Source organism: Vigna radiata, chromosome 7 (assembly GCF_000741045.1).
Source record: "Vigna radiata var. radiata cultivar VC1973A chromosome 7, Vradiata_ver6, whole genome shotgun sequence".
Lineage (NCBI taxonomy): Eukaryota > Viridiplantae > Streptophyta > Magnoliopsida > Fabales > Fabaceae > Vigna > Vigna radiata.
Genome location: NC_028357.1, coordinates 11,123,347 through 11,136,325, shown reverse-complemented (window position 1 = coordinate 11,136,325; position 12,979 = coordinate 11,123,347). Strand labels below are relative to the sequence as shown.

The following is a 12,979-nucleotide window of genomic DNA, read 5'->3' as shown; positions in this document are numbered from 1 at the left end:
CTTTTCTTCCTCTGATACCCCTTGTAACTCAAAGAATTTCTCTACTCTATTGATCCAATTTAACGGATCAAAGCCTTCAAACATGGGTAATTGTACCCTCTTCCTTCAGTTCAGTTGTTCGCCCTGATGTCCAACACCATTCGGTCCACCTCCTCCAACATCGTTCGGTCCACCTCCTCCAACACCGTTCAGTCCACCTGTGCCAGCACTGTTTGGTCCGTCCTGTTCCCCTTTGTTTGGTCCATCATCCTCCTCCCCCTCGTCTTCCTTTCTTGCGTCATTAACAGAGTCTTTACATCCTTCTGGTTTCCCCTCTTGTTGACGGTTTCGTCCTTCTATCATTCTCATCAGTTCTTGGAATCCCCTTTGCATCATTGCTTCCAAGGTTCCTATGGAAAGCTTCATGTTCTCTAATTTCCCTTCGACCACATTCATTCTTCCCTCCATGGTATCTACTGCTTCCATCAATCAGTTTCCGGCTGGCCTTTCCCTCCTCCCTATCGGATCTGGCAGGTCAGACCAATTGTTACGTATCCAAGTAAGGAATGTAACTAGGAAGCCTCCTCTCTCACTCTCACACACAAAGAATAGTAAGGCATAGCTGAATAAACCTCTTTTATTGAATGGAAACAACTGAATTAAAGAAAATAAACAATAACTGGGAGTAGGGTCTCCTTCAGTTATTTGAGAGCATAACCTCTCTTACAAAACTTACAATTCAAAAGCGTGCCTTTAGCCCTAGGCTTCCCCCTTTATTTATAGTAATTAATTCCCTCCCAACATGTATTGAATCTTAGCAAATAATTCTATTTACTATAAGTATCTGATATGTATATATTTAGTCTTATTTACTATATAATATCCTTGATTACTCTAATTAATATCCCGCTCCTCTTAATAACTGCGACATCTAGGAAACTTCCTTGTTGCTGCTCTCCGTTCGGTCAGTTCGTACCTGGTCCTCTAGCGCTCGGTCCTCTTCTTCAGCTCGCCTCCTTTCTCCCACCGTTCGGCCATTCACCGTTCAGCCAGTTCGTACCCCGTCTTCTACCGCTCGGTCCTCTTCTCTTTCCCTCCTATACCTTCTCCTCTCATACACTTTCTAGCCCCTAACAGTAGATATAAAAAATATATAATTAGTCCATTTTAATTGATTAGAAATTCAATCCATTTAATGAAAATCCAATTCATCTATCAGCATTTTTTGCACGGATGGCTATATCGATGCGTATAGAAGGAGCATTATGATATATTTATTATTGACTCTTAACTCTGGAAAAGAAGAATGGGATAAGTTTAATGAGGAGTTTCATCAAAGAAAAAAAAATTGGTAAAAGAGGTTAAAATTATGGGATCACCTTTTATTTTTTATTTTTTATTTTTTATTGAAGTTCTTATTTATTTATTTTTTTAAATGATTAATGTAACATTTATTGTCTAAAACCTACATTAACTACTAAACATCTAAATATCTATTCATATATACATACATTTACATATAATAATTTTAAGAAAAGGAAATAATAACTATAAAATATAATATTGTTGAGATTATACTTGAGCAACATCATCTACATCCATGTATGATGCAATGCACGATCATCATCGCAGATGGAGAAACAACACAATCACACAAAATAGGGTATGTTAGAGTTTTAAAAATTTGCATATATGTATGTATTAAATCATACACACTATAATCACATAAGATATATAATTTCAATTCATCTATTAAACATCTATCATAATCAAGTTTATAAATCTCATCCATTTAATACCTCTTATGTCATAAGTTATTGACATCATCATAACTATTTAACTTTACTTATGAAAATGCGTTGAATTAGACTCAGGAATATGTACCTCTTAGGCTATTTTCATTAAGTTGTCACCATAATAAAACTACATAATAGGAGCTATGTCTACTGATATGACAAGGTAAATATCTATAACCTACCAAAGAGTTCTTTCTCACATTGTAAACTAGGTCATAAGAACATCCTTTGACAATATCTGTAGAGTTGGAATCATCTTCTTCAAAATCTCAATTTCAATACACAATCTAAATGTCTCAACAAAGTACTACCTCCCTGGAAATAACTATGTTTACAACAGACCACATGTCATATCATAACCATACCATCATAGATTTTCATTCAATCATTACATCTAACTCAGTTTGAATGTAAATAATTGAAATTCATCGTTTATTGCATTATAATAATATTCAAATACAATATATTGATCATATATAATAGGGTTAAATATGTTTTTGGTTCTTTAACTTTATATGAAAATTAGAATTGGTCTCTCTTCGAAACTTTGACCCAATTTAGTTTCTCAACTTTAGAAATGTGTGGATTTAGTCTTTTTAACCAAATTTTGTTAAGTTTATTTAACCTTTGAAGCACATTTCATGATAGTATTTGGGTTATTTACACTGTTTGACACATTTTTCTTTTAATGTTAATTAAGAATCACATTTGAAACTTAAAAAAATTAACAAAATTTGGTTAAAACAACTAAATTCATACCGTTCTAAACATAAAAGACTAAATTAATATAAAGTTCAAACAAGAACTAATTCTAATTTTCACTTAAAATTACGTCATAAAAACATAATTAACCCAATATAATAATATGATAAAAGGTAAACAAATATTAACTATTAGAAACATTTAAAATGTTTTTTTAAGTTTAAAAAACACTCATTTAATTAACACTTTGCTCGTCCAGTAAATTAAACACATGTTATAATTCACTCCGCCAAAGATATCGGCACTCCTAACAACTTTTAGACAACCTGCAAACAAAGTATTCACGAACCAGGAATTTTTCAAAAAAAAAAAAACATATCGTCCAACAGAATTGATTCGCCTAGAGGTCAAACCACTAGGGATTTTTATTTAAACAATTCGTCCAACAAATTTAATTCACCAAGCAACAATTAAATAAAGAGAGAGTTTTGCTCACCCACTAGCTACATGATTCAAAAATTCTGCAAAATATAACCAGTAATCCAATTGGTTCAAACTAAAATTTTTATTCCTAACATAAATCATTTTGTTTCAAAATAATAACAACTTGAATCAATTTAATTCAATTGAAATATTCTATTTTTACCGTTCAACATACAACAAATATTTAATTTTGAATTCATTCGTTTAAATTAAACAATTTATCTCAAATCTTTTAAGAACATTCAAGCAATACACAAGCATAAAATCAATTATTGTGACCATATCACCTTCACATCTAGATCATCCATCCTAAGGTACTATCAAAACTTAACTAACTTCCTTAATCTGCTAAGGCTTATTTGGTCAAGCTTAAGTTCCTAAATCCACCATTGTCACATGAAAGTTAAACTTGTACACAAAAGCTCTAATCAATTATTTGAACATACTTTTATGATCTGGCTAATGAAGATTCATCTTTATCCTATAAACAACACATGCAAGCCATATATACCTAGTGTTTCTGCTGTATGGGTCTAAGTCAATGTAGTGTCCAGCCGGGTACCTGCTAAAGACACTCTGACGCTCAAGTCAATGTTCAGTTTTTTATCTCAAAGATAGTGATAGAGAGAGTGAAATAAATGTGCATTAAATGTGTCTGCCTACCTCTTACCTTTGACTCTTATTTATAATTTCCTTTATGGGCCCATGATTAGCAAAGTCTTAATCACGGCCCAATTACTGGCCTGCTGAGGTTAATTTAGTTTTACCTTAACCATGGATATTTACCATATCAATGTCCTTGATCGGACGTCCACTTGGCCTACTTGTGCGAGCGTTTCGTAGGGACGCCCTGTTTACCCGATATACAGGTTCACGGGCTTTGGTATTTATTTTATTTTTGACGTAATGACGTACTGACCGGGCGGCTTGGTGTGACTGCTGTGCCGGGCGTCCTAGTAGTATGATGAGCATGGAGGATGCCGGGCTACCCTTGCAGTGACGAACTCCTTGCGAATTCTTCAGTTTTTCTTATGGGCGGATTTGTGCCCGGCCTTGATTATCGACAGTCATGTGGACACGACAACGTCAAGCCGCATGGGGGTTCGTGGGCTGTGGACGTTTGCCGGACTGGACCCTCTCATGGCCGGGTACGGGCCGGTCGGCTATCTAGGATACACCTAGGCATGTAACCATTTCCTCTAAAACCAACTCAATAGAAAATGTTAAAGAGAAACTTCCTGAAAAGCGATTTCTGATCAGGCATAAATGTTCTGCTCTCTAATATCTAACTAAAGTGGACTTTGATTTAAGAAAGATATGAACAAATCTTTTATAATTTAAAAGAGAAGACAGAAAAAAGTGTTTTCAGAGAGATGGTGTTTTTTATGAAATGAAGTTCTTATAATTAACTTTTTTTTTTATTTATAAATTGTTTAGCTTAAATAATAAAATATTCATACTTTATCTTCTTTAAACTAGTTTTACTCTTAAATATATAAACTGAGTCCTTACAATTACATCCATCAAATGCCTTTATGATGTGTTTGGATGAGAAGGTTTTTTTGAACAATAAATACTTTGTATAAAGAATTTAAAATACTTTATAGATATTTATAATAATTCATTTTGACATTTAAGAGGAGTAATGGTCGAAACTAATGGAAATTTTAAAAGGACAATTTCTATTTTATCAAACATTGACATGCCTTACATCAAGAGAGATTACATGCCTGGCTTGATTGATGTTCAAGCAAATGTACAAACAAGAGCAATTCTTCCACTAAAAGGCAGTCATAATCTCAGTCGAGCTATTTATCAATCTTTTCTTACCAACCCCAATCAGAATAATGGAGTAAGAAAAGAAGCTTCTCAAGTTCCAGCATGTCCAATTCCATTGACACTCACCTGATCACCACCTTCAGGAGTGCTGAAAAAATTGGCTAATTTTTCTGAGACAGATTGTAGGCCTTTGTCCAATGATTCTTCCCCTCCATCATAATCATCATCTCCTTCAAAGATTAAATAGACCCCACATTTTCTTAATTCCAACCCCGTATCAAAAGGTGGATTTCTCTTGCTCACAGAAAATGTATCAGCATCTTTTAGAAAGACTACCAGCTGATGGTAATCATGGAACCTACACAAGTGCATGTGTTCATCATCTGTTCTAGGCACCCCACAGATGTTTAACACAGTCTTAAACAGAGTTCTTCCCCCTTTGAGAACATTTGCTTCAACATCAATCAAGCCTGGCATATCATCTCTCTTCATGTTGGGTATGTCAATGCTATGGTTGATTGAAATAATAACACCAACAAGTATACTCTTTAGCTCAAGATTTTTACGCTTGGAAAAGCTCACAGTTTGCCCAGAAAACCATTCAGGTAATTTGCTTCCAGGCATGCTTAAGTTCTGTAAATTCCTGAGTGCAACCTGTCACATAAATACTCGTTGTTTAGAAGCTATAAGAAGCAATAGGAAATTAAATGGTCCTTATTTTTCTCAATTTATGTATGTTTTGCAATTAGTCCATGTACATCTTCTATTCCTTTGACTAATTTACTTTTTAGAAATTAAGAAAAGAAAATATATTTTATTCTATTCCATTTTAGTCAGGATAGTGAAAATCTAAGGTCACATTTTGTTTTGTTCAAAAGGGGACTAAAACCAAAAAGTATCATATTTCTACTGTTCAAATTTTTGTAAGCATATATTTATCCATTGATGCAAGGTTGATGATGAATAGGAAAGGGATGAACAACCTTCGAAAGTCTCTTTCGTATTTGTGAGGAGCATGCAATGCAACCACTCAGGTACATCCTTCTTAAGGACTTCAAGCTTTCAAGACCCGGAATATCCCCCACTTTTACACAGTTTGTGAGATTCAACTCCTGCAGGCTCTCTAAATTTGACATGTCATGGATAGTTTCTAATAAAGAACAGTTTTGAGCATTCAGCTTAATCAGGTTTGAAGGAAGTGAGGGGAGAGAGTTCAGCTGAGTGCAGTTTGACAGTGAAAGGACTTTGAGGATAGAAAGGCCCTTCAAACTGGAAGGCAGGCTGTGAAAATCATTCCTGTCTAATTTCAAAGTCTCCAATAGTGACAACTTCTCAAATTCATCAGGAATTTTCCCAGATATTTTCCTTGCACGGGCATCAAGCTCAGTTAACAAGGTCAGATTGCAGAAGGAAGATGTTAGTACAAAAGGGCTATGGTTCTCTTCAGGTTCTGCAAGGAAGCTACCTTCATTGGTATATAATTCAGGCCTCTTTGCCATTTTCAATGTTCTCAAGCTTGACAGCATCCCAAAGCTTTCAGGTAAGCTTGACACAGATGTTTCCTCCATGAAAATGTGATATAGAGATTTCAAATCTCCTATAGAAGCTGGAAGCTTTCTGAGCATTCTGCATTTGTTCAATCTTAAGTCGACAAGATTTTCCAGCCGTCCAGTGGATTCTGGCAATTCTTTGATATTTCCATTGACCGTGTTCAATGTAGTAAGAGATGCTAGGTGGCCAATAGATTCTGGTAAGTATTCAAGATTTTTACAATTCATCAAGTTAAGTATCCTCAGTAGCTTCATCTCTCCAATCTCATCTGGCAAATTTGTGATGGCTGTTCCATCTAACTGAAGTTCCACAACTGAGGCCAGCGTTTTAATTGAATTCGGCAATTGGGTGAGAAGTTTACAGTTTCCAACTGATAATTCCCTCAGGTAAGATAAAGAACCAACAGTTGTAGGAAGTTCCTTAATTGCAGTTCTATCAACCAGAAGTTCTGTCAATGACATGAGATTCCCTACAGAATCAGGAATAACAGTGAGAGATTCACACCCCCTCAAATTGAGTGTCTCCAGGTTATTTAACGATCCCACAGACTCAGGTAATTCTTCCAACCCAGATTGATATAGAGATAATTCTTGCAAAGAACATAGGTGTCCTAGAGAATTAGGTAGCCTTCTCAAATATTGGCAACGTTCTAAAACAAGCTGCTCAAGCTTCGTGAGGCGAAAAATGGACAGGGGCAACTCTGCTATAGCAGTGTCATTAGCATGAAGTGCTTTCAAGGATTTCAGGATTCCAATGTTTTCTGGCAAAGATTTTAACTTGGAGCAGCCAGAAAGAAAAAGACTCTCCAGTTGTTTTAGCCCCGAGACATCAATGGGAAGGTTGATAAGGCTTGAACAACGCGTTAAATTTAAACTACGCAAGGTACTCAAACTACCAATTGATTCATGAATCTTAGTTAGATTAATGCAGTTCTCCAAATCAATCTTCTCTAGACATTGACACCCAGATAAATCAGGTATAGCAGTGAGTTGGATGCAGTTGGAGAGGTTCAAGACCATTAACTTCTGTGGCACCTGCTAAGCATTGTCATGTTGCACCATGTTATTTATATGTATAGTGAAGCACAAGAAAGGGAAACACGTCTACGATAGTTTCGAAAGAATCTTATGATGTATGTATAATAATAACAAAATTATATGAACACTTCAATTTTAGGCAAGTGTTTTTATAATAAGAATCTTTAAAATAGATTTTTGAAAGTAATGTTTCATTAAGTGGTTTGACATGTGTAATTCTCTTCTTATCATAAATGATTATAAGAATTGTGTAAAGAAAATAAGTGTCAAGAAAAGCTAAAGCACACCTTGTTGTAACCATTCCATCCCCACAAGGTTTTCATTTTCTTGCTGTTTTGGAGATCAAGGACAGCCAGTTCTCCTGGCCAAGATTTCAAAGGCATGCGTTCTAAAGGGCACCCTTGCCATTGTAGCCACTTCAGTTCAGATGGAAGAAACTTGCCCTGTAATTTCAGATTGTTGATCTGAAGCTGTCTCAGATTAACCATTGGTTCAAAGGATTTCGTGTGAAGTACAAACTCTGTGTTTTCCTCTGCTTGAGGTTCAGGATGATTCTTATTAAGGCATTGTTTGATGTAACATGATATATTTCTTAAACTTGGTCTCCATTGAAACTTCTTCGGAAAAACTGATCCGACCTTTCCCTTATAAATTCTTTCTTCCTCAAAATCGAGTACAATCCCTTGAACGCATCTAGTTCCCTGCATTCAAATATAGCAGATTAAAATATCATACCCTTAATCAAATTTACGTATTGAAATGTTCCAATCTACAAATAACATGCACATCAAACATTATTCATATATTAGTCAAACAAGGACGCGTAGGTATTACATAAAATACACCAAAGGATGCAAATCTCAGTTCTATAACCTCAAACATAAAAAATGACACAACATTAGACAATTTTTTTGTTTTGGTAGGCCATGAATAGCAATGTGTGCTATATCTATCTCTCACTTTGTTATATTACATGCGTCTTTACAAAATATTCTAAAAAATCAAAGGAAACAAATCATAAAAAGGTGTTGAACAAAAGATCATATTTTTTTTTTTTATAATCAAGCAGCATCTCATTACTGAAAAAGCCCATTTGTCTATTAGTATTATGTCTTTTGTTTATACTTATTTGTCTTTCCCATTCTCCAGCCACCTTTTGAATAAAGATTGAAAAATGATTTTGGACTCTGCTAGTTTAAAGCTTTCTATATTTATGCAAATATTTTAGTCCTGTGGCACTTAACGTCATACAAATAGAATATAGTTTCTAGACAATAATCAAACAAAGTCGTGTGAGACAAGGTGTAATGCAATATAATAATCATGACCTTGTGACCCTTCAACACAGTCATGATTTGAGCTCGATCCCACAGTCTACTACGCGAACCAGGATCCACAAAGCTTTCATCCATGACTATTTGCCTTCCCATGTCTCTAATTTGATCATGCATCCACACAGTATTATCCGGAGTGATTTTCATCAAGCACTTCTGCACCAGTACCGTGATAGCAATCTCACCCCTAAAACCACAACCTCTTAACACATCAATCACACCATCACGCTTCATTTCCATTTGAACAAACAAACAAGCAATATCAAGGAATATACACTTCTCTTCTTCATCTAAAGCATCGTAACTTATCTTCAACACATCCTGAAGATGGTGAGGGCGAATTAGCCTTAGCTTCTTCACAGCATCCTCCCATTCCTCCTCCCTCCTCTTACCAAACAAAAACGAACCAAACACTTCCAGAGCCAAAGGCATTCCTCCCGTCAGGGATATTATCTCCTCTGATAGACTCTGAAGATTTTCTGGTGGTGCACTTCTTCTCAGTGCATGATAACTGAATAACTCTCGAGCTTCAGAACCATACAATAACTCTCTAACTTCATACGACACAGTCACATGATTCTGAGTTAGAACTTTTGTATCCCGTGTTGTGATTATCACACAGCTTCCATCGTAAAACCATTCCCTATTACCAATCAAAGCATCAAGCTGCTTCACTTCATCGACATCATCCAAGACTAGTAAAACTCGATTCTCACTAACTCTCCCTTTGATAGCAGAAATACCAACATTGACATTACCGATGGAGGGAGATCCTTCTCCAGGAAAAAGGTCTTTAATGATTTTGCTTTGAAGGGAAACCAAACCATCGTGTTTTGATGAAACTTGTCTAACGTCGGAAATGAAGCAACGGTGCTGAAAACGGTTAACAAGGGCATTGAAAAGGGCCTTGGCCAGGGTTGTCTTACCAACCCCACCCATCCCATACAACCCCAAAACCTTGACACCATTGGATTGAACTTGCAAAACCTCCATCACCTTCTCAACACGTTCATCAAGTCCCACTGCAAACTCAGGCACACTCATAGGAGTGTTACTCAACTCTTTCAACACCCTTCGCACCAAACGCTGAATCAGATCATCTTCCTCACTGTAACAAATCAATAACTACACAGCATTCACATCACAAGAAGGAATAACTCCACCTTCTAATTAAATTGTTTCATATTATTATAGAAACCAAATTATCCCGAGACTCCTCATGTTTAGTCAAATTTCCCTTTATTTTTCTGTTTATTACATTAACCTTCTTAATATATTATTTGAAAACCGCAACACACCCTATTTTCAACACGAGTCAGTTAAATTTTCATAAAATGTAATTTTTTCTTTGCAAAACTCATTCTTTCAGTTCTTGTACACGACGGCAAGGTGTTCCCGCAGTCAATCTTTTTATTAGCAAAAGTTATAAACAAATTTAGAAAACGTTGAACGTCATGTAAGAATCATGTATCTCACTTTCTTCAATAAAAGAAAAAAAAAACCACGTTTTTTAGCGTAATTGCATTTAAAATTGAAAAAGAGAGAAACGCAGACACCTGTGATTAAAAACCCAACCAGCAACTCCACCAACTTTCTTCAACGCTTCCTTCCATTTTGAAACCGTATTTTTCTCAAACCTTTTTTCATGCGATTCGAAACCCGATCCGAAGGGACCCGATACGTGTCGGACCTGCGAGGGGTCAACCCGGTAGAAAACGGGCAAGAGGAGTCTACCGGTGTCGCAAATCTTGGTGAGTTCCTCCAGACACCAGTGTGAAGAAGCGTAGTTTTCAGATATGATGACAATGAACGCTGCAGAGTCATCAATTCCCTCCATCAGCCCATTCGCTACCGCTTCCCCACGCTCCAACCCCTCGTCGTCCAGGAACACGCGAACCCCACGCCCCTGCAGACTCTTGTACAGACCTTTCGTGATAGTGCCGCGCGTGTCGGTGCCTCTGAAGCTCAAGAACACGTCCCACCGTAGCCGGAACGCTCCCGGCGTGGCGGATATGACGTCTCTTTCCGGCGACATGTGTGGTATGATCGTTCCAATCTTACACTTCCTTACTCTGCCCACAATTATCCATGTTTTGGCGTTGAATATTATGCTGGCGAGTCTGCATGTCTGTAATTTCTTCAGTCCTAAGGAGATAATGCATATTTTTTCTACTTAACAATAAATAACTGAATTTGATTGGATATAGGTAGTTTTAGTGGGGTTGTGATGTTGAAAAAGACAGCACTGAGAATTAACTTGTAAGCGGTGAAACTTTTTTTCTTCTACTTTAACGCTCGTTGACTGTCAAATGACCCAAATTCAAAGGGATGTTAAGTTGGAGTCTCTACTCTGTCTACATGTTTCTAAGCATTAAAAATGAGTGTGAAGGTTAAACTTTTTAGGATTAATACCTATTTTGGTATTTTTGTTTTTGTATGGTCTATTAAAAGTGGTTATTTCTTTTTTATAAAGTTCACTAAAGTCTTAATTTTTACAAAAAAGGTGGAACTTAGTCCTTTTTGTTTACGGTATTAATTTTGCCAACGGTAAAACTGTCCAGTTGTCAAATATTTGATGAGTTGTAACGTTTTGGATGACGTATTTAATTCAATTGTTGATTCATCTTGAAAGCAAAGTGGTTCATGTACTAGTAAAAAACATAATACTGCGGCATTTTTGAAAATAAAACGAACTTATAGGTCGTGGTTGCTCTGAGAACCGCGACCTATTCCTCGTCAGACTTCTATCTTTGATGCCACGTCAGAAAACAATAAATTGTTGGGGGAATAAGTCGCGGTTCTGCTAGCAACCACGACCTATTTCCCTGCAAACTTCTGACATTCCCCACTAGTCAGTCGTACAATAAATTTGCATGGGAATAGATCGCGGTTGCTAGCAGAATCGCGGCTTATTCCCCTGCAAATTTATTTCAGGGACTGACAACGAGAAGAATTTCAGAAGTTGCAGGGGGAATAGGCCGCGATTCTGCTAGCAACCGCGGCCTATTCCCCTGCAAATTTATTGCAGGGCTCAATGTCAGAAGTTTGCAGGGGAATAGGCCGCAGTTCTGTTAGCACCCGCAGCATAAAGTTTGGCCAAAATTTTCAAAATTGTCGTTTCATTTTAATCTTTATTTTGTTTTAATGAGAATAGGTCGTAGTTCCCCGCACAACCGCGACCTATTCCATAATATGATAGCGGTTTTAATTTGAACCGCGGTAGTATGATTTAATCAGGTTAAAAAAAACTTTGAACAATTTCATCTTCTACGCGATCAATTTCTGAAACAAACTCTCGAATCGCCTCCGTCTCCGCCGTGAGTGTTCGAGCTTTCCTCTGTCAGTCTCCACATTGACTCAGCCATTCCTCCACATGCCATTCTACATTGACGCCTATACCTCTCTGCCGCACCCTTTCTTCTCCACCACCCCTTTGCAAAGAGGAACCAAAAGCAAGTATGGGAGCTAACCTGATTTCATAGATACTATCTGCCTGATATCTGATTGCTTGTGATGAATTGTACTATCAATTGATTTCAATTGGTTTTATGCGATTCCTGGCACGGTAGGAAAGAGTTTGTTTGAGGGATAGAATTCCATTGCCAAACCCACCAAAAAAAAATTTGCGGTTTTGAAAAGGAAGACACAATTTTTTAATTATTTTAAGTTATTTAGGACAATCTGCCCAAGCACTCAAAAGTTGAAAAATTCTATGCGTGCATATATATCATGAAAGATACCAAAACATTTAGAATTACCCATTACGTAGAATATAATAATAGTAATATGACACCAACTCCATAGTTCAATAATTAATATTATTTTGTTACATATTTGGTTAGTCAAAACATTATAACAGAAATNTTAGTCACATTTCCACATAGAAAAATTGCAACTAGAAACTGGAAGAGTTAGATTTAGAAGAAACCTGAGTCTTTTTGCCTTAGATTTAGTTTTTCAAATGATTGAAAATATGTCACCACACAGGCCGGTGGAAAGAAAAATATATTTTTACTAAACTAATAGGGTAATGTGACAGTTTTTCTTAGTTTATTAGCTATAGTAAAATAATTGAATATACACCGAGTAGTTTACTAAATTTTCTTATTTTACGTTTTTTTATTTCTTGTCCTTTGATGTGTTGACGTGGAACACCATAGACTAATACTTCTATGTAACCCCAACATGGAATGCTTCACAAATTACACACATTGCTTTTACTGTCAATCACTCAACATTGGACTTTATTTCCGTTACTGCAGGAGTATACTACATTAGTAACACCTACTCATCTTCATTATCAGTTTTCATGTTCATT

The 12,979-nt window shown here is 36.3% G+C and overlaps 1 protein-coding gene across 1 annotated transcript; it reads right to left on the bottom strand.

Moving 5' to 3' along the window:
* Nucleotides 1-4,597: 4,597 nt before the first annotated feature.
* LOC106768675 (TMV resistance protein N) lies at nucleotides 4,598-10,824 on the bottom strand. The gene is made up of 5 exons (XM_014653936.2): nucleotides 10,218-10,824; nucleotides 8,656-9,769; nucleotides 7,615-8,028; nucleotides 5,723-7,324; nucleotides 4,598-5,393 (listed from the first exon to the last, which is right to left on the bottom strand). The coding sequence occupies exons 1-5, from the start codon at nucleotides 10,694-10,696 to the stop codon at nucleotides 4,830-4,832; spliced, it is 4,173 nt and encodes a 1,390-aa protein (XP_014509422.1). The 5' UTR covers nucleotides 10,697-10,824; the 3' UTR covers nucleotides 4,598-4,829.
* Nucleotides 10,825-12,979: the final 2,155 nt, after the last annotated feature.

Excerpts from the sequence above, each read along its gene's own strand:
- LOC106768675 (XM_014653936.2), bottom strand. The coding sequence starts at position 10,696 with ATGTCGCCGGAAAGAGACGTCATATCCGCCACGCCGGGAGCGTTCCGG. Across the intron at positions 8,029-8,655 it reads CTGTGTTGAAGGGTCACAAG|GGAACTAGATGCGTTCAAGG; the intron begins GTCATGATTATT and ends ATTTGAATGCAG. Across the intron at positions 5,394-5,722 it reads TACGAAAGAGACTTTCGAAG|GTTGCACTCAGGAATTTACA; the intron begins GTTGTTCATCCC and ends TTTATGTGACAG.